Source organism: Falco punctatus (genome assembly GCF_963210335.1).
Source record: "Falco punctatus genome assembly, chromosome: 12".
Taxonomy (NCBI): Eukaryota; Metazoa; Chordata; class Aves; order Falconiformes; family Falconidae; genus Falco; species Falco punctatus.
Window position 1 is genome coordinate 9,145,514 of NC_137592.1, and position 26,272 is coordinate 9,171,785.

The 26,272-nt window shown below is 40.7% G+C and overlaps 1 protein-coding gene across 2 annotated transcripts in view; it reads left to right on the forward strand.

Annotated features, from left to right (window-relative positions):
* Window positions 1-26,272, forward strand: part of MACROD2 (mono-ADP ribosylhydrolase 2) — a 936,136-nt gene that overhangs the window by 615,520 nt on the left and 294,344 nt on the right. For both annotated transcript variants that reach the window (XR_013931490.1, XM_080408518.1), the window contains exon 7: window positions 25,032-25,062. Coding sequence is in view for 1 of the 2 variants with exons in the window: in XM_080408518.1 (XP_080264644.1) it covers window positions 25,032-25,062 (31 nt within the window). In the remaining variant the exon portion in view is untranslated. The remainder of the gene's footprint in view (window positions 1-25,031; window positions 25,063-26,272) is intronic.

Here is a 26,272-nt window from a genome sequence, read left to right on the forward strand (position 1 = left end):
TGTGCACCAGTTTTTACTTTCTGCAGTTACTGAGCATGCTGAGTTACAAACCCTGGATCTGTTCTGGATACTAATGAATATGTGGGCTCCTAGGATGAATTAGGGTGGCAGTCTAAAAAAGATCCCAGCAAATACTGGAAGTTAAATTTGATACAAAAAGAACAGATACATATGGTATGCAAACCCTTGTCTTTCTCCTGCAAACTTCCCAGCTCGTCTAAACTGTACATTTTAATTATTTATAATGCTTTTACCTTGTATTTAACTTTTTTGTTATGAACCAAAACATTGCTGATAGTTACCAAAGACCTAATAGCTAGTTGTATCCTTACTTGAGAAGATCTTTCTTGTAAAATTATGTATCTTACAGATCTCCAGTGATCTGGAACATATACGTAGCATGAAAAATGTGCTATATTAGTAGCATGGTTTTATATGCACACACATATATAAACCCCCCCATATTATATATCATTGTTAATATAATATGTAGTTATTTTATATAGCGATTTATATTATTTCATTAATAATGGGCAGTGTTATAGTGGTAGACTAAGTCAGCAAGACTTACCGTGACTGTTTTCTTGCTAACATGATATGTAACATTTACGTGAAATAACAATTATATCATTAGCAATGATATATAATCAGCAGCTGTAACATGAAATAACAATTACATGATTAACAATTGTATAGAATTGTTATTTTATATATAGGAAACCTTCTGAAGGGGAGAGCAGTTTAGATTTAGAAGATAAAGGCTAGAAAAGAGAAACGTTTGATGTTTATGCTGAGTTAGTTGGAAAGCATCTAGTTACAGGTGAGGCTTTGCAATCAATATTCTCTTTGCTTGCTTAGTCTTTTTGTTATTGTTCTTTGTTATTTTTCTCATATTTGTCAAACACTTCTGAATTTTACTTGAAAACTTTTAAAATCCTCTTAACTTTTTAAGACAATATTTTATTTTCTGCTTCTTACTTAAAGTACTTGCTGGTAGAGCACAGAGAATATGGAGTTAGTTTCTCCACTACACGGATTGCATTGCATCCCTCCCCCCCCTCCTTACTTCTAAGGGACTTCCACAGTCTTTATTAGAAGAAGTCACAGCTAAGGTCTCCTGCAGAGAGACACACACCTCCTCTTCCTCCAATTCTTGCTTTTTCACTTTTTCACTAAAACAAAGGTGGAATATTTTACAAAAGGAACTTGAAAGCCTTAGTCATCATCTCTTACCCATTAGTGGTAGAAGGAATTGCTTGATGTGTTTTCAGTAAGCAGAGATTGAGAATGGAAAGGCTGATATCCTAACACATTAGTCAAAACTGCACTAAGAATACAGAACAAAACAGGTTTGTTACTCCCAGATACAATTTCAGACATGCTACTTTCAGCAAAGGGAGAGACTAGTCTACAGCAATCTGTTACAGCTAAAGACATGTGGGATTTCAACAGTCAACATCACAATTGCTCAAAATGTTACCCTGGTAATTACAAATTACAAATAAAAAAATTACAAGATGCCCAGTTTCTCTATGGATCAGCCAGGGAAATAGCATCTCTTTACTGAGGTTCCCTTTTCAAACAGTTCAGGCAAATCCCAGGCTCTAAACTGCAATTGTATACGTTTTTAAGCCTTTGCTGGGCTCCTGTCCTAGGAGTTATTTTGGTAGCTTTTTAGCTGCCCGTTTTCTACCTTTACAGTTAACGATGAGCTGCAGCACACCAACCACAATAACAGCTGTCTTGCTTGTTAGTCATGTCCATCCTACACCCTTTGCAGACAGAAGGAATAGACACATCACTTCTTCATTTTGTGTAATGAGGGTTTTCTGTCGGTGTGTTCACCACCAGAGCCCCTTTGGCTGGTGCAGCTGCAGTCTGCGAGGGCTTTTTCAGAAGATCTCTGGTGTGCAGATCTTGCTTCCAGGAAAATGACATGTAGGGTCTTTTTCTGGAGCCCCCTCTGTAATTAAATCAGCCCATGCTGATGATTGCGTTATTGGCCCGAATGAAGAAAATCCATCTTTTAGCATGTTGGTAGGGTAGCAGGAATGATTTCTTTGTCCTAAGTATGAACCAGAAAGAAAAATCTCATGAATTTTGGGCAGCGATGTACTGGTAAAAATAAGTCAGAGCAAGCTTTGGCATAACCATTTTCTTGCTAACATCCAAATGGTGATGACACAGCTGGTAAAGGAACGGTAACTCGTGTAGCTGTCTTCAGAGAAGGGACAACTTAGATTAAACTACCTAAAAATAGCTTCAAGAAGTAACCTACAAAAATAGGTTAATTAAATAGTGAATGGGCATTGGGAGAACAGACAGGGACTGATGTGATCATTAAGTTGACTATATGCTAAATTTATTCAGTAGCAGAATTCATTTTGTCCCCAAGGTTAAAAAATGATAATTCAGGAGTGCAGAGTGGTAGGTCAGCTGATGTGAGTCCCTGTCCCCCTCCACTCCCCAGCACAAAGTCTTTTTGGATAGTAACTGTATATATACTTCTTCTAATAATAGTACGTTGCACAATTATAATTTGTTGGGATTTTTGATCACTATGCTAATTTTAAAAGTGGATATATCTGTTAATATTGAAAGTTATGTCCTACAATGGTCAGATGACAAAGATGGGTCTGGTGAAGCCTGCTGTGCCTGTGACTCAAAACAATGGGAAAACAGTTTGGGAGGAATGTCAACATTTTGGAGGTAATCTCATTTTACCCTGTTCATTATTAGTTTTTTCTGAGGTATTTTGCTTCTAATGGTTGGAGCTGGAGGATGTTGATGGATATGAAGGCTATAAACTTTAGCTGCTGATAGGAGGTGTGATTTTTATGCCTGTCACTATATTTGAACCCATGAATAACTCATCAAATGAGGGAAATGCAGTACCGTCAAGCCTAGGCAGCCCAGCCTGGCTGAGATCAAAGGAAAGAGGAGAACAGCAGGAGAGAAATAATACTTTTGCCAATTTTTTTCTGAGCTTGTTTTTATTGGGATCTTCAGATTTTCACTGTGATCCAGGCAGCAGCACATCAGCTTCAGCTTTGCCATTATCACCTAGCCGTGGTGCACCTACCCTGCAACAGAAATGCTTGTCATGATGCAATTGTGTAATGTTGCCACATCTAAAACTGAAGAACACATGTTACAAGAAAGCTCTTTTGCTGGACTTTCACCTGGCCAAAAGTCCTGCAGAAAGGAGTAGAAGGAATAACTGGAGTTTGGTGACTCTGGAGCACCGCTGTTTGGTGTTTTAGTTAAGGATCCAGCAAAGCCTGGGAGAATTGCTTAATGCCTCCCAGGAGCAGAGGGGGAAAGCTTCATAGTACGGGGCTTCATAACCAGGGAGGCAAAAGAGATCTTAATCTTGCAGAGATGATGTTCTCCCAAAAACTTGGTTTTCCTTTACTTAATATTGTTAAAGGGGGAGAAGTGCTATTTGCAAATGCAGGTGGTGACTGTGCTGGTGACAGACTTGGATGTGCTTGGTGAGAAGAGCTGGAAAAAAAGACCTTGTGCGTGTGACTGAAAGTGGAAATAGGCAGATGGGACATTTTGGCCATGGTGTTTACCAGAGTGGCATTGGGGTTGTGTGGAGAACTTCTAATTTTCATCTCTCTGGCAGAAGCCATCACACTCCGTTGCTGTGTCACCTTTTAGTCCTTGGCCTGTGACTCCGGCAGTTTCTGTAGGGCAGAAGCCCCCATCTGCTATGGGGTGAGAGCCAAGGGCCAGCTCACCCTGCCAGCCTGGGCTGATTCTGCAGGCCTGGGGACTGTAGAGCTGAGAAGTTGCCTGGGGCCGTTTGTTTCTGCTTTGTTAGGGAAACAGGATTTTTACAGCACGCCTTTTTTTTCTGTAAGCTAACAAGATTATGTTAATGATGTACCTGATTCACGTTGCTGATTTATTACTTCATGAGAAACACTCTATGAAGCCTCAGTCCCGGGCTGCTCTGTGAGGGCGGGCTGCTGAGAGCAAGGGCTTGCTGAAAAAGCTGCTCATTTTGATACTTTCAAAATATATGAACTCAGAAAACTCTTCCGCAGGTAGGGCACGCAAAGCTGTTTCTGCACTCAGTGAAGTTTGATTAGCAGAGTACAGCTAATATGGGAAACTTTCAAAAGGATATTAGAGGTCTTCTCCAGAAAGAAACAGCGAAGGAGAAAACCTACAAACATTTGTTTGATAAAACATAATCCAGCTGTGGTAATTAGGTCCCAGTAGAATGAGTCCTGGCTTTTTTTTAACTGCTCTAACCAAAGGTTGATATACAGCAAGATGTCATTGATTCAAGGATGCAAATAGAAATGGAATATTTAATAAAGATCAGGGTAGGAAAAACAAAAGCAATTTAAATTTGCACGTGGGAGCATACCAAAATGCAAATTAATTATGAAGTTTCTTGCCTCTATATTCTGCTAACAGCTGAGAAGATTTCTGACCCCCCCCCCCTTTTTTTTTTTATAACTAGCTAAATGCTTTTCTTTAATGCTCTGCAACCAGACATTGTCTGACCAAAAGTGTTTCTCACAGTGTGGGCTGCTTGTATTACACTCTTAATATAAGAAGGCAGATAACGTGGCTACCATTAATGAGCAGCTAATGGACCTCAAGTTTCACTACTGAAGAAACAGGAAAGTTACAGGGCTTCACAGACATTGTGGAATACGTGTCTGATAAACCAGTTTGCTGGAGTTTAAAATCACCAGAAATACCAGAATCCGAGCCCATGCCCCGCACAAGCTGCTGCTTGACAAGCAACAGGAGTGGGACATCTGGAAGTGGGACTTCACACCAGCAGAGAAGCATATTCTTGAGGAGGTAACATTGGTGAAGCGTGTGTGTGTGCGGAGTTGAGATTCATGTTAAATTGTTAGAGAAAAGCTGTTGCTTTTAGAAGTTTAGTAGAGCGACTTGTTTCTTGTACTTTTTTCTCTCCACACTATTAGTGTTTCTCATGAGTTCAATTCTGCTCTGAAAATCACATTTTTTTGAAAATAGTTTTGAAGTAAACCTTCCAAAATTTTAAAGAAATAATGTATTTTGATAGCAGAAAATGGGAAAATGAGCTGTTGTGGGGAGGCAGCTGTGTAAAGGCGCGCTGAGTGGGATGAGCTGAGAGCCTGAACAGCGTTGCTGGCATCTGGAGGCTGCCTGCAGCCTGAGCATCTCAGCCTGTGCGCTACTGTCAGGTTTTGTGAGCCAGGTAGTGCTGGGTCAGTGCGCAGGCTGTGACTCTGGAAACAAAACCTGGGGCTTGGCAAGAAGCATGTTTCCTCAGCATCGCCGCTGTCAGTACATCAGCGCAGATTCCATTTCATCGCTGCTGGGAGCAGAGGAGCTGGCCAGACCAGCGATGGAGCAGTACGGTTGTGTGATACGCTCCAGGGTTACCTTCTAGGTCAGCCAACCTGAGGGACAGGTGTGTGCTCCTTCCAAACTTTGTTCTTCTGATCTAGCTCTAAAAGGCTGGATGTAAGGGGAGTTCATCGGTGATCAAAAGAAATACAGATTTCTCCCCAGCTGTAACAAATCTGTAGTAAAAAAAAAAAAAAAAAAAAAAAGGAGATGAGTCAGGCAGCTCTGTGTCTAACTGATCCTGATGTGTTTTCACATGTGAATACCGCACGCTAGGAAATGAAGTTGCTCCTATTTCAATTGTGGTTTGTTGATACAGTAAATCTACTTGGGGGCTCTCGGTGCTGCAGTAAGGCTGCCACAGCCATGTGCTGAACAACCCTGTTCTGGCAGAAAATCATTCTGCTGGCTCAGTTTTGAAAGCCTTGTCATATTAGGTGTTATCTCTCTGCACCTCACTAATTTTATGCTGGATTAGAGCCTGTCTGCTATAGTATATCCTACTTAAAGCCAACATAAACTTTGTATATGGTGTTCTGGCTCCTTCACCTGAAATGCAGTCGTGAGTCCATCTGAATCCTGGTCAAGGTTTTGCTGGTGGTGGATGCAAACCTTAGCAAAGCCTTTCTAGTGAGTGTTGGGTGGCTGCATGTGTGGTGTGGAGAGCCAGGAAGGCCTGGGAAGCTGAGGCACACCCTTCAGAAGATGCTTAAAATGATATAGTACATGCTGATTACTTGATTTGTGCTTTATGAACTGAACGAGTTAGGGCTCAGCAGAAAGAAATGCAGAAAATCATAAAAGTAAAAAAAAAATATATTCAAGGCAAACTAAATTAATGCAAACCTATAACTAACTTAATTCTGGAGTTTTGCAGTATTTTTTTTTATAATATCTGCATTGGCAGCCTTAAGAAAGGTACAATATATTTTTTAAAAAACTATCTTTATCTGCAGGGTATTATTACATTAGTTCCCAGGATCTAAATGGTCTAATTTGTATGTCAGAGAGCTTGTCTTTCTAAAAATGTACATGAGGGAGATGGCTGAATAAAAATTGTTTTGTGTGCTGAAGGAAATACTATACTTTTCAAGCTTCAAATACATTTGTGTTTGGAAACAGTCTCGCTGACACTGGTTTCCCCTACTATCTTTAATGTCCTGGCATGCTTTTATAGCAAAGCCTGTTTATATGTAAATAGTTCCTTGATGGAGAAATCGGCTTAGTCAAGGATATGCAGCAACCTTCCTGGGGCTTGCAGGTTTTACAGGGCCAATAAAATCTCTTGTCATGATATGCTGCGGATAGGTTCATTTGAGTGGCATATTTGTAAGATTTCAATCTTCGGCAACGTTGACATATTTCCCCCCCGCTCCCCTTCAATAAGGGACTACCTAAGGTAGTAGTAGCTCACCAGGAAAATTGTTCCTGAATTAGGGTAGGTTCAGCGAAGTCTGTTCCTGCAGTTTTGGTAGCACCCAGAACATGCCTTCTTAAAATGTGAAGGATAATGACCTATTCAAGGACTATGTCTTGGGTCAGGCTCAGATTTTTATGTTTCTGGGTTGAAACAAGAGAAGCAATGTCTGCACTGAGCCACCTCTGCTGGAAGTACTTCAGGCTATAGAATTTTCATGCTATTTTTCTGTAGGGTTTCCAAATGCCTACCCAGTTTGGTGTGTTTATTATCCCATGGGATTTAACAAAACATTAGCTGGCTCTCCTTAAATTTTGGTTGAATATAGAACAGCACTTAGGTGAAACTGATTTTCGTGTACTATGCATAATCCATTTTGACTGCATTTGTGTATCACCAGAAGTGAGATGACCAAAACATAACTTAGCAAGGGTATGGCTCTGGTGCATGCTCAGTGTGACTTGCAAGTTCTTAAAAGTACAAAATACTATGGGTTGCAGAATTTCACAGTAATTAATGTTGTTTCACGAGCATGAAGATTTACGATAGTCGAAAAGGAAATGTGATGTACCTCCTAGTGAAGTTTGCACAAGGAAACAAGTAAAACTTGAAACAAGTCTTTTTTTCTCTTCTACGCTTCTAATTGTATTGCTTTTTGGGAATTTTCTGAAAAGCTTTGAGTTGGGAATGGACCTTTTCGTGCTTCCTACTCTTATTTGTCCTCACAGCTACATGTGCTGAGGTAAATGATTCTGCAGTAAGGACATGCTATTATTTTATGAAGTAGGTTTGCTACTTGTTTGTCCTTGGAATTTTTGCATTAACGTAAAATACTGATAAATTTATGGTTTATGGTGTCTGTGACTGTACCCAAATTCAGTCTGAAACTCTTTGATCCAGCAAGTGTTCTTAGGCTCATATCCTCATTGTCTTTCCCCTCCTACCCTCCATTATCATCCAATTTTCCTTATTTGTACATAATGTTACAATTCCCAGATAAGGCTTTTCTGTAAATGGCAATCCATTACAGGTGTCCTGCAAGTGACCCTTGACTCTCCTGAACAATGGCACAGGCGTCTCCTGGAAACTGGGGGCTCAAGGCCCCCGAAGGAGTATTGTAACTGCGGGCATGGGCATAGAAGTGACTACAAATTGCCAGATCGCGTAGGGGTTTTCTGAGTCGCGTTAGGGAGTGGGCCATTTTTTGTTCCATATCATAATGCTACACTTATGGCTATACTTGTTCCAATACAGTAAAACATATTAGTGTCGATGGTAATTATGGGTGAGGTGGCAGCCAAAATCCTGAATTATATTGAAACAGGTTTAGCTTAATCTGTATATTTTAATGTTCTGCTTTTTAGTCCATAAAGAATTTATGGGTTGTCTTTACTGACCCCAGCAGCTGAAGAGACCAAATCAGTCACAGCTGATGCTTTTTTATTGCTGGTGTATTTAAGAGTGCTGTTTAAAGACCAGGAGCCCACTTGAAGAGGTAGTGTTAGCTGTCATGATTTGAAGTAGGCTCAGCATAACACCAGGTTATGTTTTCTCAAGTTTTTTAGATACTGATGTAAAAGGAAAAGGTTTTAAGGAATAATATGAAGGCAATAAATGAGACAGTTTTGTGCCTCACTTGGGGTACTTTGGTAGCCAGTCGAATAACCCCAAATATACTCTATGTACAGCTTAAAACACAGAGCTTTGATGGAGCATTAATCAACGTGCCACTATTTTTCTGAATGGTTCTTACTGTCTTAACATTTATAAAAGACAATCTTTTCTTCTTAAGAAGAAAAGCCAGAGACCTTTTACCAGAGCTCTCCACCCTGTAGCTTGCTCGATCCCGCAGCTGAAGGCAGGGCTGCTGTCACAGTGGTTGGGGTGCCAGGGAAGGCAATGGCTGATGTTGCTTGTGGTATATGGACTAAAAAAGGTCAGGGACCGCTGCCCAATAGCGTGTAGTGTTCAAGCTATTTCTCTCGTTTATTATTAGAACAGGTCAAAAATTGACTGAAATGTTACATGTATTGGCCTCCCTTTTTTCTGTTTGCTTCCGCTTGCACTTAGGATGGCTATTTTTGCCCAGGTCAGTCTGTCTGTCCTGGGCAGTGTGTGTGTGTGTGCCCCCCTGCGCTGAGCTAAGGATGGAAGTCTCGACTGTCTTGTCTGGCAGCCCCAGAGATAGTTTCCTGCTTTATTTCTGGCACCAACGAGGCTAGGAAGGCTTGTGCTGCAAAGGCAGCCTCCCTTTCGTTGCCAGGTATTGCTGAGAAAATAAGGAATGTTGTCTATTGACAGTAGACCCCCAAAAAAGTCACAAGGCTGAGAAGTTGATAGCCTTTGGAAGTTATGGATTAAAAATCAATTAGCAGATAAGAAATAAATACAAAGAATAAAAAAGCCATTCTCTTGATGAAAGAAAGAGGTTAACAGTAGTATTAGGGGGAGCAGCGGCAGGACCAGTTTTGCTCCATATATTTAACAGTGTTTCCAGCAGTGCAGTAAAGAGGGCTATAATTTGCTGATGACTCAGAATGAGTGACATTATATATAAACTTCAAAGACTTTAGATAAAAATTACAGAATCCACAATAGAATAATGGAAATTACTAAAACACGGATGGCTTCTTAATTAGTTGTAACTCCTTGGGGAAGAATTTTCTGAAAGTGATTTTGGATGACTTCTTGAAAACAGTGTTGGCTGGAAAGGCAAATAAAATGCTCAGCTCTTAAGATGTGGCTAGGGATGATTTTTTTTTTTTTTTTTTTTTTTTTTTAGGGGTGTGTGATAATAATGTGAATAATGTGAATGTTGCTATCAGGCTGAACACTGAGTTACAAAAAAGATACAACAGTGCTAGTAAAGAACTGTCAAATATTTAAAATATTATGACAATTGGTTTATTCAATATGTTCATGAAAGATAAGTACAAATCATGTTTCTTCCTCCTGTTTGTTTTGTCATAAAGCAAGAGGGCACTAATAATGTAAGACGTAGTATTTTACTTTTCCAATTCGGAGATCTGTTCACTGTGCAGGGATGAAATCCTCCTTAAAGCCTCCTACAGCAGCACGCTGGGAGGAAGCAATGAAGACCGGAGAGAGAAAATCTTCACAGGGAATGTGAGAAGACTTCTTTGTGGCTGGAGGCAAATCCAGCAAGGATAAGGAGGGTCCATAGTCCCTTTTATGATTAGCATTGAATAGTATGATATACGTTCCTTGCTCATGTCACAGGGAAGGAAGAGCGCAATGCGCAGCAAACTCCCGTGCCTGCCAGGTAAGGGTTGCTCCAGAGGACATTCAAGGCAGAAAATGGGATGAAAGATTTGCCATCCAAACCCTGTGTCTCGGGCAGGGCAGGGGAGGCTCGTGGGCTGCTTCTAGGCTGTCTCTGGTTCTGACCTTTGCTGACCCTGGGAACCTTGGTGAAAGGACGAGGAGGCACTCACTGAGTAGGAAGAGCTTCTTGTCAGGGGTGCGGTGAGCACTAGCTGGTGTCCAGCCGACGTGTGCCTTTCTCCCCGGCTTCAGTGCCGCGCTGATGGCTCCCCTGAGCCGTGTATGCCCGAGGCAGCCACTGGCTCCATCAGTGTCTGCTGCTTTAGTGGCTCTCCCAGTTATTTGACAGTTATTATTGTTCTGATGCAATTAGTTATTTTCACACGTTTTAGCCTACAACAACGACCTGCTCTCACCGGCTTGCCCGTAGTTTTCTCGATAGTTAGAAAGTTTGTTGAAGACTGTCTGAAGGGCCGCGCTGGGTCAGACCAAACGTCTGTCCTGTGCGGTACCCTGCCTTTGCTTTGGGAAGAGCAGATGCTTAGTGAGGGGTGTAAGGACAGGGCAGGCATTTAATGGCAGTTGTCAGAACACTTTCCTAGCCCTGGCTTTTCATCTCTTAGGGACTTTATGATCCACAAATTTTATCTTCGTGCTTTAAATCCCTCATTGCCTTTTTCTAAGGTGGATTTGTAATATTGATTTTCAGCGCCCATAAACTTTTCTCTTTTGTGTGGCATCCACTCTGCTTTATGTGAAGTAGCATCTCCTTTGTTTGTTTTGAACTTGCAACATGCTGGTTTCATTTCACATCTATTTTTTTTTTTGTCCACCTGCAAGTTTGATTTGAAGGAACCTTAGTTCTTATTGTTGTAGTGCAATGTACTGTCACTGTGTGCCGTGCTATAAGCACGGGTTTATTGTGGTGGTTACTTCATTGTAGGGTTTTGCTGATGAGTAAAGGGGACAATGCATACACTTTAGCCGAAGAGGGTTTTTTTTGTTGTGCGTGTTTTTTTTGTTTTTAACTCAAGCTGTTTGGGTTTTTTTAATATAGAATTAGAGTCTTGATAATCTGTTAAGTTTAATGTAGTGTTACTTAGTGCTATATTGTACATGATTTAGCATGTTAATTCAAGTCTACAATGTGATTATTATCCAAATATATTTCTTCTCTCACAACTGGGTAAATCTTGACTATAATAGCAATATTGGAATATTACTTTATTCTTGAACTGATGGTTAATAATGTCAGCTTTTAGGGAAATCGACACTTTGTGGATGTGTCTCCATCTACTGGAAAAATATTCAAAAGGACCTATGCATTTTGCCCATACATAATATCCTCTTTGCTAGCTAATGTGGCAACAATTCAGAAAACATGGGTGGTAGATCTGTCAGATGTGGGTGGTGGGTGAATGAGTCCCCGGTGGGGAGAGTAGGGTTTGAGGGGAGAGAGGCAGAGGGGGACAGAAAGGAACAGAGAGACACTTTCCAAAATAAATCGTGCAAAAGGTCAGAGGAAGTGTGGCAATGCCTATACAAATAACAATCAAATCCCTTAACTGGTTAAAGGAACATTTAAAGGACTGGCAAAACAGATGGTGCGTAAGTTAAAACTGTACAGGAGCAACTTACCTTCTGTGGCAATTTCAGAAAGACAGTTATTTCCGTGGCTGTTACTCTATCATTCAATCACAACGTGCAATTACTATAGCAAACCTTCTGTCATATTGCACACGTTTTCACACTTGTCAGAGGAAAAGTCATAGATTAAACAATATGGTTTTAAGTACTGTTTAGTTATGAATTTTGTAACTGTATTTTAATGCAAGACAGAAGTGTTCTGCTGAAGCAGATCTCAAAAGAACAAGAACCAGGGGAATATGCTCAGGAAGAAAAACAAGTGTTGTTGGCCGTACAGATCCCATTAGCACAAATGGAAATTTCTCTGTGTTAATGCCTTCGTATCAGTCTGAAAACACAAGCTATCAGAGCCCCGTTTTGGAGTCACTGCGTGTGCAGAACTCTTGTTGAAATCAATGGGAGCTTGGAGAAAAGACAGAAAGAAGAACCGGGGCCTTAATACTAACATTTCCCTTTCTCTTTTATACAGCCCTTACTGTAGCGCATGGTACACAACTATTCACTTATTTCTTAATTCTCTTCAAAGTATTTGAAAACAAGAAATTTTAAAACCAGTTTCTTAAATCTTTACCATCCATAGAGACAAGTTCTTAATTTCTTTCTTTTTCCTCACTGCTCTGGGACACTTTTGTGGGGGTTTTGGGGGGAGGTTGGGTTTGGGTTTTTTTGCCTCTGTGTGCAGTATTTGTTCTCCACAACTGGTATCTATTTGGCATACGAAGCTGTTTAGATGTATATATGCTGCTTTTGTCTGTCACGCTAAATGGTTTCCATGAATGGTGAAGTATTAGTAATGCAAGTGGTAGTTCCTTTATAACGTTTCTTGAATAATAATGTGTCTCTGGTTTAGACCTTTTCATGTCTGTCTTTCCTTTAAGAAAAAAATTCAAAGCAACAGCACAAGGATCTCAATATGCTTTCTTTAAAAAAATGAAAAGGGCATCTAGGGGCAACTCAACGAGAGAAGACAGGGAAATCAAAGTGATAGCTATATTTTTCTGTTCCCTTTTCATTACTCTGTGCGGTTTGCTTCATTTGGGAAATATGTATTTAAAAAGCAAGAAATCTTTATGCCTTTTCTCTGGTTTTGCCATTTCTGCAATTTAAAAAATATGCATAACAGTTATTTCCATGCAAAACATTTGAAAATAAGAAGATTTTGACAAGGCATTAAGTGTTATTTGAATCCAGTTCAAAAATCTGTCTGGATCATTATCTTGAACAGGAGGAAGTAGAAAATGAAAGTCACACTTCCATTTAAAATTGTTAACCTTGTATTTTTGCAGCAGCATCTATCAAGAGAAAGAATAAATGTCTGTAAGAGAATGAAAGCTGGAAGAACTTAGATAAAATACACATATTTACTCAGGTTTTGGGTTATTTGTGTTTGGGGTTTTTTTGTGGTTTGATTTTTGTTTGGGTTTTTTGGTGGGGTTTTTTTTGGGGGGGTGGTGGTGGTGGTGGGGGTGTTCACTTTTTCCATGCATGTGATGGCCTTTCTTGCATTGACATTGAAGTTTATTGGGACCTATCCTGACATGTTTATTGTTACGCAGATTCATTCAACTTGGTAGGAACCCTGTTGGGGTTACTCAGAATGAGGAAAGCCTGGATTGGCCTTTCTTCAGGACTCCTAGTTTTCTGCATACCCTGTTAAACACATTGCCACTGATTTTTTCCAAAACCTTCTTTCAGACAGCGTGTTGTTTTCAGTTTCCTGAACCAATCTCATGGTACCAGAAATGAGGTGTCCAGAGTTGTTGACCCGTTTCTGGCAATAATGGTGCAGTCTAACTTGTTTATGTCATTCAACAACACTTTAAAAGCAGAAAAACAGTGGGAATAAGATTTGGATTGCAGTTGAAGCTGAGGATTTCCTGCTGCCTGCAATGGCTCTGAATCAAGCCACAGATGGTGATGAGGTGCCTGTAGCTGCTGCTCTCCTTGCACAGGCACTTCAGCAATGCTGAAAGCAAGGCAGGGCCTTAGGAAAAATCATAAAGTGGATCTGAAAGCAGATGTGCCACAGCTGTAAGGGAAGTGATAATGGAAGCAGTGAATTCAGAACAGAGCGGATGGCAGCAATCTGTCATTGGAGGGGGGTGTGTGTGGAAGAATGGAAAGGAAAAAGCTATAGAGTGGGGTGACAGCAGAGAATAAATAGGGAAGGGAAAAATACTGCATTGAGGGGACTCACGATAGCCATAGAAACATCTGTAGAGTCTGTGTCTGGGAACAGGAGAAAATAAGGTAAAAAATACAAATAACCTCCTTGGTCTTTAAAGAGTCTCTAGTCGTCTTTATCGTGATTTATGTTACCAGACCTCCTCAACAGAATTACAGTCACATAATCCACAACTGCTGTTATTTATTCTGGATAAAGAAGGCAATTTTGACTGTGATCTCCCTTGACATTTCCCAAGGTCTACTCCTGTCTCATACCTTTCATCATCATGTAGTTCTTCAAGGCGGCTCTCTTACCTCTCTCAAAAAGAAACATGCATTTCAGTTGCTCACCCTGGACGAGAGTGACACAGACGTTACAGGTTAGGGGAGATCAATTGCATAGCCCTGCTCCTCTTCACCTGGGAGGATCTTTGATGTGTTGACAAGGTTGGAATCCAAATGAGACATTAACCCACTGTATCGCAGTGGCTAAGATGGCAGGAAGGAAATAAAACAGCATTTTGCTCAATAAGGTATCCTCCCTCTTTCATTTTACAATCTGTGTCAATGGCAGCTGGAACTATTAGACCTGCATTAAAATTACATATTACTTATATAAATGGGAGCTATAAATATCACAAATAGTAAAACTAAAATTGCACCGAGGTTCAGGAGACAGTATGTCTAAAACCTACAAAATTAAGGACATTTAGAGGAAAGCCTCAATGTCCATCTGCCCTTAATTTACCTCATTATTCTTTGTTGTCAGAGAATGATCTCAGTACTACCTTAATGTCATTTAATGAGTTTTTTCTTGCAAGGTTGGCTCAGATCTGAATCAGACCACGGTGAAGGTGCAGCAGTATTTCCTTGGGTATGTTGGTTTAGATGAAGCAGTAAGGACAGGCTATAACCTAGTGTTAAGGATGAAGCAGTTACTGTCATTGTCACTGCAGTCGGTAAATGCTTTTGTCACTGAGTACCTCCTTTAAAATATTTTTACATTAATATAATCTTGTGAGTTCTTATTCCTTTTTCTTTTCATTTGAAAATGTTATAAATGTAGAGCTAGTATTGATCTGTAGATGTGGTGCAATATTGATTTGGATCGGGGCCGTACACACTAAATTTGAGCTCGTTAAGAATGTATTAGTAAGTGTTACAACCTGTACACTGGAAATGCTGATGCTGCGTTAGGTACGTTCACTCCTACCAGCCTGCACAAGCTCAAGCCAGGCTTGCAAAGACTGTGTCTTCTGAGTGCCGTGTATGTTCCCCTACGGTGGAAATCACCCTGGACTACCAGGAGCCTGCGCTAGGGCCAGCAGATCTCATTTTCATAGCTGTGCTCCTGGGAATGAGACCAGCACAAGACAGAGGATGCTGGGTAGTTGTTAATTAGCCCTTTTGAGAAAGACAGTATATTTGCTGGCTGGGAGGTGCTTGCTCAGTGCTGGTGTGCAATTTTTTCTGTCTGAGGCAGGATTGTGCCAGAGAGACCTTCTCCTGGACTGTTTAAGCTCTCCTTTGCCATCCCACCCATGAGGCTGACTACCATACAGGATGATGTCATGAAGCTGGAGAAGTCTGGCCCATCATTTTTCATTAGAAGTAATTTTATATTGAATCAATGGAAAGAATATTCCTGTGGTTAGGACTCAAGAGAAAGAGAGTTCCTGAATATGCTTTCTGGCAAACACATATGATTTCCTGTGCTCAGGGAGAGATTTGTTTCACCTAAATTTAGCCTAGGTATCTAGCTTCACTCTGTAGTCAGCAGTTCCCCAGAAGAGCCATTCATTTGACCTGATACAGCTGAATGACCCTTGTTATTAACTGTAGAGAGTCCTTAGACCAGAACTCCGGCCTTGAAATGGCTTAACTGAGATGAAGCTGGATTCTAGCTTTCCTCTTAGTGAGACACACTTAAGATGAGCTCAGTAGATCTTGCAGGATCTTGTCAGTAGAAACATGCTGGTGGGGGTGAGATGCCAAAACACTGCTGTGAAGATGGTGTCTCAGACCAGAAATGGAATCCCTTAATACAACAGGGTTTATTGGAGGTAGTAGGACTAAACAGTATTATTAGTTTTCTGAAAATAGTGATATCCTTCATTTAAAAAGTAATAAGGGCTGTATCTGTGTTGTTCTTGTGAAGGAAGTTGCATGTTCAAGCTCTTCTTCATAAAATATTTAAACACTGACAGTTCAGGCACTCCAGAGGCAAACTTCGCAACTGCTGCATGCTCTGCAGTGCTGAGAGGCTGATGCAGTACGGGGTGGGTAGGTGAATGTCCCCTTCTCTTTTTGAAAAAGGCAAGGGGATTTTTGATTTCTTTGGCATGAAAGAAACTCAGAACTGTTCTCTACCGGGGCTAAAAGTGCATCACAGGTGTGGTTCAAAATCAGTTTGTCATTCATTTCCAGACTGTTTTGGCATGGGTTGGTATAGAAAGAAAAAAATCATTAAATCTGTTCTGAGTTCTCATTTGGTGTTTTATTCTTTCCTCCTCCTCATCTGCACTTTTATGCTTTAATTGGTGTTTCAGCTGTAATGGCTTCTGAATATCCTAGGCAGATGACTGTCTTATAAACTCAATTATTATTTTCTGTCTGTATTTTTTTTGGTGTGTGAAAAAGAGAGTGAAAACTGGCTGAGCTGATGGATTAAAGGGTTGTGGAGAGTGGCTCAGGGTCCAGCTGGAGGTCAGTTCAGTGTATACCCCAGGGGCTGATAGGGGAGCTGATACTATTTAAGATCTTCTTTAGTGACTTAGATGATGGGGCAGAAAGGACCCCAGGGAGTTTTCAGACAATACAAAGCTGGGAGGAGTGACTGATAAACCAGATGATTGTGCTGTCTGATAAACCAGACAAATTGGGCAGAGGGGACCTCATGAAGTTCAGCAGAGGGAAATGCAAAGTCCTGCCCCTGGCATGGAATAGCCCCCTGCACTAGTATATGCTGAGGGGCAACCAGATGGAAAACAGCTCTGCAGAGGCAGCTGTGGGGGTCCCAGTGGGCGGCAAGCTGACCATGAGCCAGCAACGCATCCCTGAGGCAAAGAAAGCCACCAGCCTCCTGGGCTGTGTTAGGAAGACTGTTGCCAGCAGATCAAGGCAGGTGATCCTTTCCCTCTACTCAGCTTTGGGCTCCCCAGTACGAGACACATGGATATATGGGACCAACTCCAGCGAAGGTCCACAAAGATGATCAAGAGCTTGGACTGTATTTCACAGAAAGAGGTGCCGAGAGACTGTTCAGCCTGAGGAAGAGAAGGCTTAGCAGCAAGATGTTACCAATGTGTGTAAATGCCTGATGGATGAAAGTAAAGATAAGCACATCTTCTCTGCGGTGCCCATTGAATGTACAAGAGGCAGTGGGTACAAACTGAAATACAGAAAATCCCATTTAAACATAAGAAATCACTTATTTACTCTGAGGTTAGTCAAACAGCAGAACAGGTTGTCCACGGAGGTTGTGGAGTCTCCATCCTTGAAGATACTCTAACCTGAGTGGCCATGGTCCTGGGTGACCAGCTTTAGGTGGCCCTGCTTTGAGCAGGTGGGTTAGACCAGGCAATCTCTAGAGGTGCTTTCCAACCTCTGCTATTCTGCAGCTGTTTGAAACTTACAATTTAATTTCTGGGAATTTCTAAATATGAATAGTTTAATGATTTTTTTAAAATGTGTACCAAACCACTAGTCCATAGTTGCCCTATAAGTTTTTCATTCTAGCTACAAATGTGCAAAGAGTTTAGAAAAAAAACAACAGACAGCTCCCATGCCACAACTGAGTTTATACTTAGGGAAATCAAATTATTTGACCAACTTTCAGTCTAGGTCTTCATCCATGCAGTTAATTGAGCTATTACTTTTAATTAATGAAAGATAATAGATTTGAAAATTTAAAAATAAATATTTGGTGAGATTCCTCAAGTAGTGAATCTTCTGAAGTTAATTCCACACTACAGTGCTCTGCTGTTTTGCATAGTTCATTGTAGCAGCTGGTTTCAATGTCTTCACAAATCTATTTTAAACTCATATGAAGTTAGAACACACAGCTGCTAAAAATATTTGTAAATAAAAAATTAAATTTGCCAAAACCAAGAAAATTGTAAATCTTGGTAGGGATTCCTCGGTATTTTTTTCCCACGTACTCATTGTTGAATAAAAGTTCTTTAGTTGAAGTTTTTAGTTATTTCAGTAAAAACTAAGCAGAATCATCACGCATTGTGGGAGGCAAGGCCCACAATTTGACAATGAGAACATTGCCGCTTTTGTGGCAAAGAGGTCATCACAGGAAAAGACTCCCCTGCAGCCCCTCGATCTATTTAGTTTGGTTAACAGGAAATATTAAAGATATTCTTTTGGCCTTGAACCTCTCAGGTGGTCTCTTTCAGTAACTGCCCTTTCATATAAATAAACAGACTTTATGGAAAACTGCAGTGTTTGTGGTAAATACTTATCTGGAGCAGTCCTTTAAGTGTGACCAGCAGGGAAACTTGGGGAGATCCTCTGGCAAACTGATGTGCATTTGGTTTGGATTTCTGTCTTTTCCAAGTTATGATGAAGTTCTCTATGCACTTGTTGCCAAACATTTTTACTAAGAGGTGTCCTTTAGTCAGCTTTCAGTAGATTTGCGACAGATCCCCTCTCTCAATGATCATTTGCCACCTTGCTGTTAGGGTGGTTTTTTTGTTAATTATTTTCAATTTAATTACTGCTGTGTGTAATTTTCTAAACACATGGTCCTTTGATTGTGCAGTATTAATTTACATTTTGGTAAATGAAGGTCCATAGAAAAGTTTTGAGCCACAATACTGAAAGGATGTTTCATGTTAGGTCTGAATCTGGACTGCAGCTGTAGTTGCTTGACCAGCCTTTTGTCAGCTATCAACACCCTTTGGGAACGCATCACATGGCTGGCATGTGAACCTTCAGGCATGTAAAAGAGCTGGACACTGAAGTTTCTACCAGTAAATTACCCCCAACTTTTTTTGGCACTTGTGTGCCCAGTGTTCCTGACTGTGCTGAAGAGCTGAATGTTGTAGCTCATGAACCTGCCCATGTGGGAATGAGGAAGCTTGTATGAATGTCTGAAGGTTTGTGTGTGATCTTCTGTATTCAAGAGACTGATTTTTGAAGCAATAATTACTTTTGTATTATTTAAAGACAGATTAATAAGCATGCTAATATGGTCTATAATGAAAACTGAGTTTAACCATTCTCATATTCAGTTCTTCCTTTTTATTTTTTTCCTCTTCATTTTCAGTATAGGAAAGTGCATTAGAGTTTTCTATGAGTAAGTTTTCTTTGAATTGTATTTACTTGCAAAATTTGTTGTTCATTAAATTACAGTTCAGAATGATGACATTTAAAATTTATGGCAGGAGATTGACTAGGGAATAACCTAAGTTTTTATTTTATTTTTCTTCCAAATAGTAGTATAAGGATTTTTAAAAGGCAACAGGATAGTATTATAGTTAGTGGTTTATGAAATGTTTTGGTTTACAAGTTTGATCTAGTAAAAGTAGCAAAGGTTGACTCTGTTTGATGTTACTGTTATCTTAAAAATGTGCATACCCTGTGAATGTTTTGTGCAGCTTAAGAGCTAAAATAGGTCCTGAAGTTTTATAGGTTTATTGTGCTTTTTGGAATTAGGGGGTTTTATAGAGCATGTTATTTTGAAAAGCATCTAAGGCACTCAAATTTTTTTAGGAGCTTTGGCTGGCCAACAGGAATATCAGTGTAGCAGATACTGAAGTTTGTTGACAAACGCTGAAAAATAGTGCTATAACTGGGTTCAGACTGTTCAGGCTCACAGAAATTAAGTTAGGGTGGATTAATGGTCATGGCAAGGGGAAAGAAACAGTCATTTGCTGGCTCTCCTGGTGCTAACTCACGCTGCTTGACACCAGACGTAGGGATGGCTAGTTAAGTGTGCTTACAGCCCTCTCGCTGACCCTGGGCTCTACAGACCACCCCCCTGCTATCTGTGGGCACAGATGGTGCTGTCTGCGGTCGCATACCGCAGGTCAGTGTCTGCACAACGGAGGGGATTTAATCTAAAGCAGGTATGGGAGCGCTGGTGTTGATGCTGTACCGAAATGCTTGGGGAGCAGTACAGTTGTGCGCACCTCGTGTTGGGGGGGGCTGTACCAGCTGCCCGGGTGGGTGCTGCCAGGGTGGGCATGGATGAGTTTGAAGGGTTTCTAGTTTTGAAACCTTCTGCTTGTACATTGAAAATAATGGTGACAATGGGTCTGGAGCATGTGCAGCTGATGGCTAAATATAATTTTCTGCCACTAAAAGAACTGCAAAGGTTTCTGGAAGTTCATCCAGGACCATGCCTTCTCTGCTGTTTCATATTCCAGCTTGACAACCGTAATTCATCTCCAAACATCAGCAATACCTAGGGGGAGTAAGGACTAAAAAATGCACGTGACCAGCTAAACAAGGGAAATGGAAAAATGCCTGATGTCAGATGACACCAAGCTCTCTCCCATCTTCCCATTTCCTGGGGTCTTCTATGTTCCCTGCCATTGCAGTGCCTCCACCATGTGGTCCAAGTATTAAATATACACCACTGTATTCCCCACCACAGCTCTTCACCACCCGCTAGATTCAAATCATAAAATCTTTTCACGAAAATAAATTGTTCATTATTCAAACAATTGATACCATTTAAATTAGCTTGCTTTCTGGTTTAGCTGATACTTAGCTTTCACAGCGCTGTGCCGCAGTCTTGATAACAGCACTTCATGATGCCACGATGTATGTGCCACAGCTTTTTGGTGCTGCATGTTAAAAGATATCATAGCATGCTATCAAAACTCTTTTTTTCCCTGGCAGAAAGTGGAGGCTTTAGGCAATAAATACTTACTTTTTTCTTCTTTTTTAAGGTGGACACGACAAGCCATAGAGGTAGTAAAGTGCCAAGGAAACCAGAACATTATTAATCCGTGATGTTCTACAAAGTTATTACATATATATATTTACGTTACAGTGAGCTTTTTGAAAACACGCATGGGAACTTGAGGTGTGAAAAGTCCCATATTATACTCTACACAGCAGATCTCGTTCTAGCATAGGCAGCCTTACCTTGTAACCCTCTGCTTTACCTTTGCAGAGTCCCCCTGGCATTCATCCTCGTGAATCACAGCAGAGCAGCGTTGTCAGGGCTGCTCTTAAGCAAGCAATTTTCTCTCTGCCCACTCACTTGCCACTTCAGTTCACAAGGCAGTCACCAGCTGTAAGACAAACAATCTAGCAAAGGTGCTCACTGTACTACTTTTTAAAAGAGAATGCCTGCTGCAGAGGAACTCATTTTAGTGTAATATTTTGATACAAATGAAGGAAGCTGAAAAACAAAAACTTGAGCCCAACTTTAAAAAGAATAAACTGAGGCACTATAAGATAGCATAGTTTGGAGGAGTTTTGGGTCAGGTCCTCTGAGTGGCAGGAGTGGGGCATTCTCCTACTGAAGCAGGAGTTCAGGTGTGTTCCTGAGGGGATGTTTGTTACCTTGAACTTGCTGGAGAAGCTTTTGGTGATGTTTTGTGTGTAACACATTTAACTGCCTTCAACCCAGAGATATTAGGAAATACTGACTTTGAACCATTAGTTAAAAATTTCTGCTTATGATTTCAGTAGAATCAAAGACTTTTTAGAAAGCTCGTGAGTTCTTTATGAAGGTTCAGTAATGCCAGTTGCATGAAGGAATGGCTCTCAAGTATCAGTATTAGCTAGTCTGCTTCATGAGGTGATGCAGTGAAATCAGAGAAAGCTCAATTTGTGTTTGATATTATTTTTGTCTGCTGTGTTATGTGCTGGAACAAAAGTGCTTACCTCGTATGTGGCTTGGTCGTGGCAGAAGTGGCACTGGGATGCCGGTGCAGAATGCTGAGCACTTAATTTGAAGAAAGTCCTTGCTCTGTGGAAGCAATTATTAGGACAGCAGTAGGAGGCATCTGGTCATGTAGACATAGCAATTGTATTTTTCTAATGTATAACAGTTAATACATTTCAGCTCAGCGTGAACTAGAAACCCTTGTTGTAGACAAGCCCTTAAGTATTTAAATACCCAGGTCCCTCTTATTACAATGTCTTAGAGTCCAGCTTGGCCTCTGCATGGTGACCATCGTAAATTTGCCTTATGAAACTGCATTACATTTCATCCTAATTAACACTGCTCTGCTGTAGCCTTAGTAAAGAACGATTAGCTTAAAAAGTACTAGAGGCTGAGTGCCCACATCCTTTCCTACAGGAATTAAATCCATTTCACTTTTACAGTATTCACACAGCTGATTCAATTTGGCCTTTTTATCTAGATGACGGCAACAGCATAGTAGTAGGAAGATCTCGCTGTTATTAGTTGTCTTATTCCAGAGTTGTACCTGTTTTGAGTGCTGTCAGGGTAACATTTCTTACTGGCTCCAAAGTAAATCAAACATGCTAATTCGGTAGCAAAGAAATTAAAAGTTAGTCAATAAATAGCAGTTACCAGCAACAAATGAAGATGAGAAATGCTATATTGTGGAAATAGGAATGAATGTTTGCTACTGTGAAAGTGATTTTTTTTTTTTATTGAAATCAAATATAGGATTAAGGTATTATTACGCACAGAAAAGGTTAGAAACCTTAACATCTTTTGTCCATAAGCCAAATATTGTATTATGTTGATATCCATGCTGCGAGTGCCCCATTACTGCTCTGCCAGTAATTTCAACCTGGCATCCAGACTAAATTGTCTCCCTAGGAGCCAAGAGGAAACACAGTTGATATGTGATCTCGGGTATGGGCCTTTCTTGAATGAATAAAAGCACTGTCACATTTTACAAAATTACATCTGCTGGTTATGTGCTGTGATCATCTCTGAATGAGGGAGAGGGCAGAGCTCATCCAAGTTATGTCACAGACCAGTATTCGGAAGAAGCTTGATGGGATTTTACACACTCTTGTAGCTCCATTCAGATATGTTTCAGCTGCATGACAGAAAGTGAAAGCAAGGTGATGATTATGATGTGTCTACATAGTAATTTTAAAGTAGGTATTAAGAAACATGCACAACACACAAATAGCTAGCTAAAGCTTGCAAAACAGCCTCAGAGCAGTGTTTTCTGTGAATGGAGATGAACAAATGCAGTGAGCTATGCTCTGTCCTGCAGTGCTGCGAATGCAGTTGTCTTATCTCTTCTCAAGGCAAAGCTGAAAAGGAAGCTGGGTCCCCTGGAAGGTGCAGCCTTCCCTTCAGGCGCTTGGCTCTAGGGCCAATAAACACAGCTGTGGGGTGAGATCTTGGGAGTGTGTGCTGAGCCCATCCCACAGTGCGGCAGCCAGGCTGGTAAATCCCTTCGGGATCACCATCGGGGCTTTGCTTGGTGCAGGTGACAAATGTGCAGTGGTGTGGGGGGAGCTGGTGCCCAGTGCTCTTTTGCTGCCCAGGGTCTGCAGAGCTGCCCCAGCCCATGGTCCCCCAGGTGGGTGGCTTTGCTATATGCATGGGGATCTGAAGGCATCAGCTGCTTCCTATAGGCACCGTCTGTGGTTGTGGCCCAAGGAGCTGGGGGACTGGTGGGATTTCAGAAGTGCTGCAGGACATTTTCCCCTAGTCCAGAGTTTTGGGGACAGTAAGGGAAGGAACCTTGAATGGTGTTACTCATTCCCTGTAGCAAATAAAAGTATCTAAATCATATACTGTTACTCAAGTTCTGGGACAGAATGGAAAACAAAACACTTGTTTGGAGCAATTATCTCCTAATATGTGAAACTTCAACAGTGGTGAATTTTAAAACCTGTTGCTAAACTAGACAAAATCATCCTTTATGCCTCTCTTATTGCTGTAGCATCTGTTGCCACCTCAGCCTGAGCTCTGCAACTGTGTGTGTTGGGTTTTTTTTCCTATTGCAGTCCTTATTTCCTTAAAGAGCTGGTTTGTTGTGATTTATTGGGTACAAACTACAAAGCTAAGTATTTTTCAGGATGTAAGTTGTAGTGGTTGAGAAGGAATGAGACTATAATTTTCCCCCACTTTATTTTACTTAAGTATTTTCAGAGGGGCAGGGAGGATGTATTCTTTCCATTAGACCTCTCCTTTCTTAATCACCGTTCCCTAATTAATTCCCTGGTTAAATATAAAGCAAGCATTAGCTTTGAATAATGTTTTCCTGTGTGATTAAGTAAAGAAGAATTCCTTTCTTTTGTATGATGACTCATCGCCAGGGGATCTGGAGGGAGCCAGAGGGTGGATATTTGAGACTTTGGTCCCAGGTGCTCTTGTACCTTTGAGCTGTTTGCTGTCAGTCCAGAGGTGGGAGGCAAAGGTGATATCACATATCAACTGCACATAAAGAAAATTGTCTTTCTTGTGAAACCACGGCTTTGGTTTCTCCTGGTGGAAAACTGACTCTAGCTCACAGAAATGCAAATCTGTAGACAACGCATACAGCTAGGAAAAATGTAAATTGTCTTTCTTGCTGGTACGGTATCTCTAACCATCTCTTGTTGCATGATAAATTTATTTCGGTGTTCAAGCTGGCCCAAAAATGTACCCTTTTCACCCAGCTTTTCTAGGTCCTCTTCCCCACACCAGTTTGCAAGCCTTTAACTTGTACCGGTACAGCTGTGTTGGGTCACACTATAAACCACATATTTGAAAAACATGAGTTTAAAAGTGAAAACCTCTGAAATAGAAAAGGAGGTTACACTGAACAAGGGCATGGCAAAGGGGCAGGGCAGGTTTTAAGCTGGCCAGACTTACTTTACTACTGAAGAAATATTGTCTAACTCTGCCTAGAGAATATGATTTCTTTTTTTCTACCCTACTAGCTTATGGGATTAATTTTTAGCTTAAGGTATTAATTTTCAGCTCGAAAAGCATATTTACTAATGATCCTGGGTTCAAATGTTGCTCCTAGCTCAAGATGAGAAAAAGAACGTGGCTTTGCTAACATGGCAGCAAGGAAAACATACAGAACGTTTCATATAATGACATGAAAATGCCTGTGAATTGACTGCTCTAATAGTGAAGGCTACAACATGTAATCTCTGAGTGTTGAAAACCAGGCATTTAAAAATATCTGTTTAATGAACTTTTAATCTAAACCAAGGGTGTCTCACTGATTATTTTTTTGTTGTTGTTTTACAGGCATTTCCCTGTATTTCAACAGGAATTTATGGTAAGTAAGACCTTACAGGTCACATATTGCTTAATCAGTTTTCCCGTTTATTACTATTTTAAATGGTGATATTTCATATCAAATGTCTCATCGGTCATCTTGGCTTGCGAATCCACTTATCCTGTGTTAAAGAACAGAGACCCAAAGCCTTTGCCTGTGAGCAGATACTGGTGTGCTAAGAGGGAGGCTGTTGTGCAGCCCTTAGCACAGCCCTCAGCCTGCGAGCTGAGGCCCACAGCTGTGATTACACCTCTGCGGCTCCCTAACTCTTAAACATGCTGCTGTGGCCTCGGGGGGGGGGGGGGGGGGGGAAACAGGGTTTTGGCAAAATTTTCCATCCATAAGGCAAGCAAGCAAAACTCCCCGGTGTCCAGGACTAGGGGAAACGTATGGTTACCTCAAGCAAACTTGCTGGAATAACATGAAATTGTCTTTGTTCACTTGAGTTGTGCTTCCATATTTTGAGTTTATAATTTACATGCAAATTAATACCGCATGAAGAACTGGAGGTAAAGCGTTATTATAGAAGTTCGTCACTTGCTTTGCTGTAATTTTACAGTGATCCATCGCTGATAGTTGGCTGCTTTTTGGTTGAAGTTGCGGAACAAGTGAGCATGATATTTGAAGGAGGAAAAAGATAAGCTGTTATAATATTCAGAAAACAAGGAGAAATTTGAGGGCATGTAAATTACGAGAGGACAAAAATACTTTTTAATTTAAAAATAGCGTGGGCTGATTTTTCTTTCGTTTAGGTTCAGTAAATGCATACAAATGATAGTAGGTTGGATTACTTGTACGATTGAAAGATTTTACAGAAAATGCTAAGCAGCAATAAATTAAAAAAAAAATGTAGGCATCATGTAACACCACAGTATGACATAGCTGCTGCTGCATGAAAGTAACATATAGTAATTTATTTAAAGTAACTGGAGTTCTGATTAATCAGCTATTGCAGTTGAGGAGGGGGAAATGACAGGAATATTTACGGTGGGTCTTTTTCAAGGAGCTCTTATTTAACATTGTTGGGTGATTGTAAATCTGAATTAGGCTTCAGAAGGTAGAATCTGAATTATTTTGGGTGCTGTATCCTTTTCTACTTGAACTGCACTTCCATAGTTGCAGAACACGCAGATGCCCTCTCCACAAACACTGTAAGTCACTGAATACGAACCTGGTTTCAGATGAAGCTCTGCCTTGGTCCTCAGTTCAG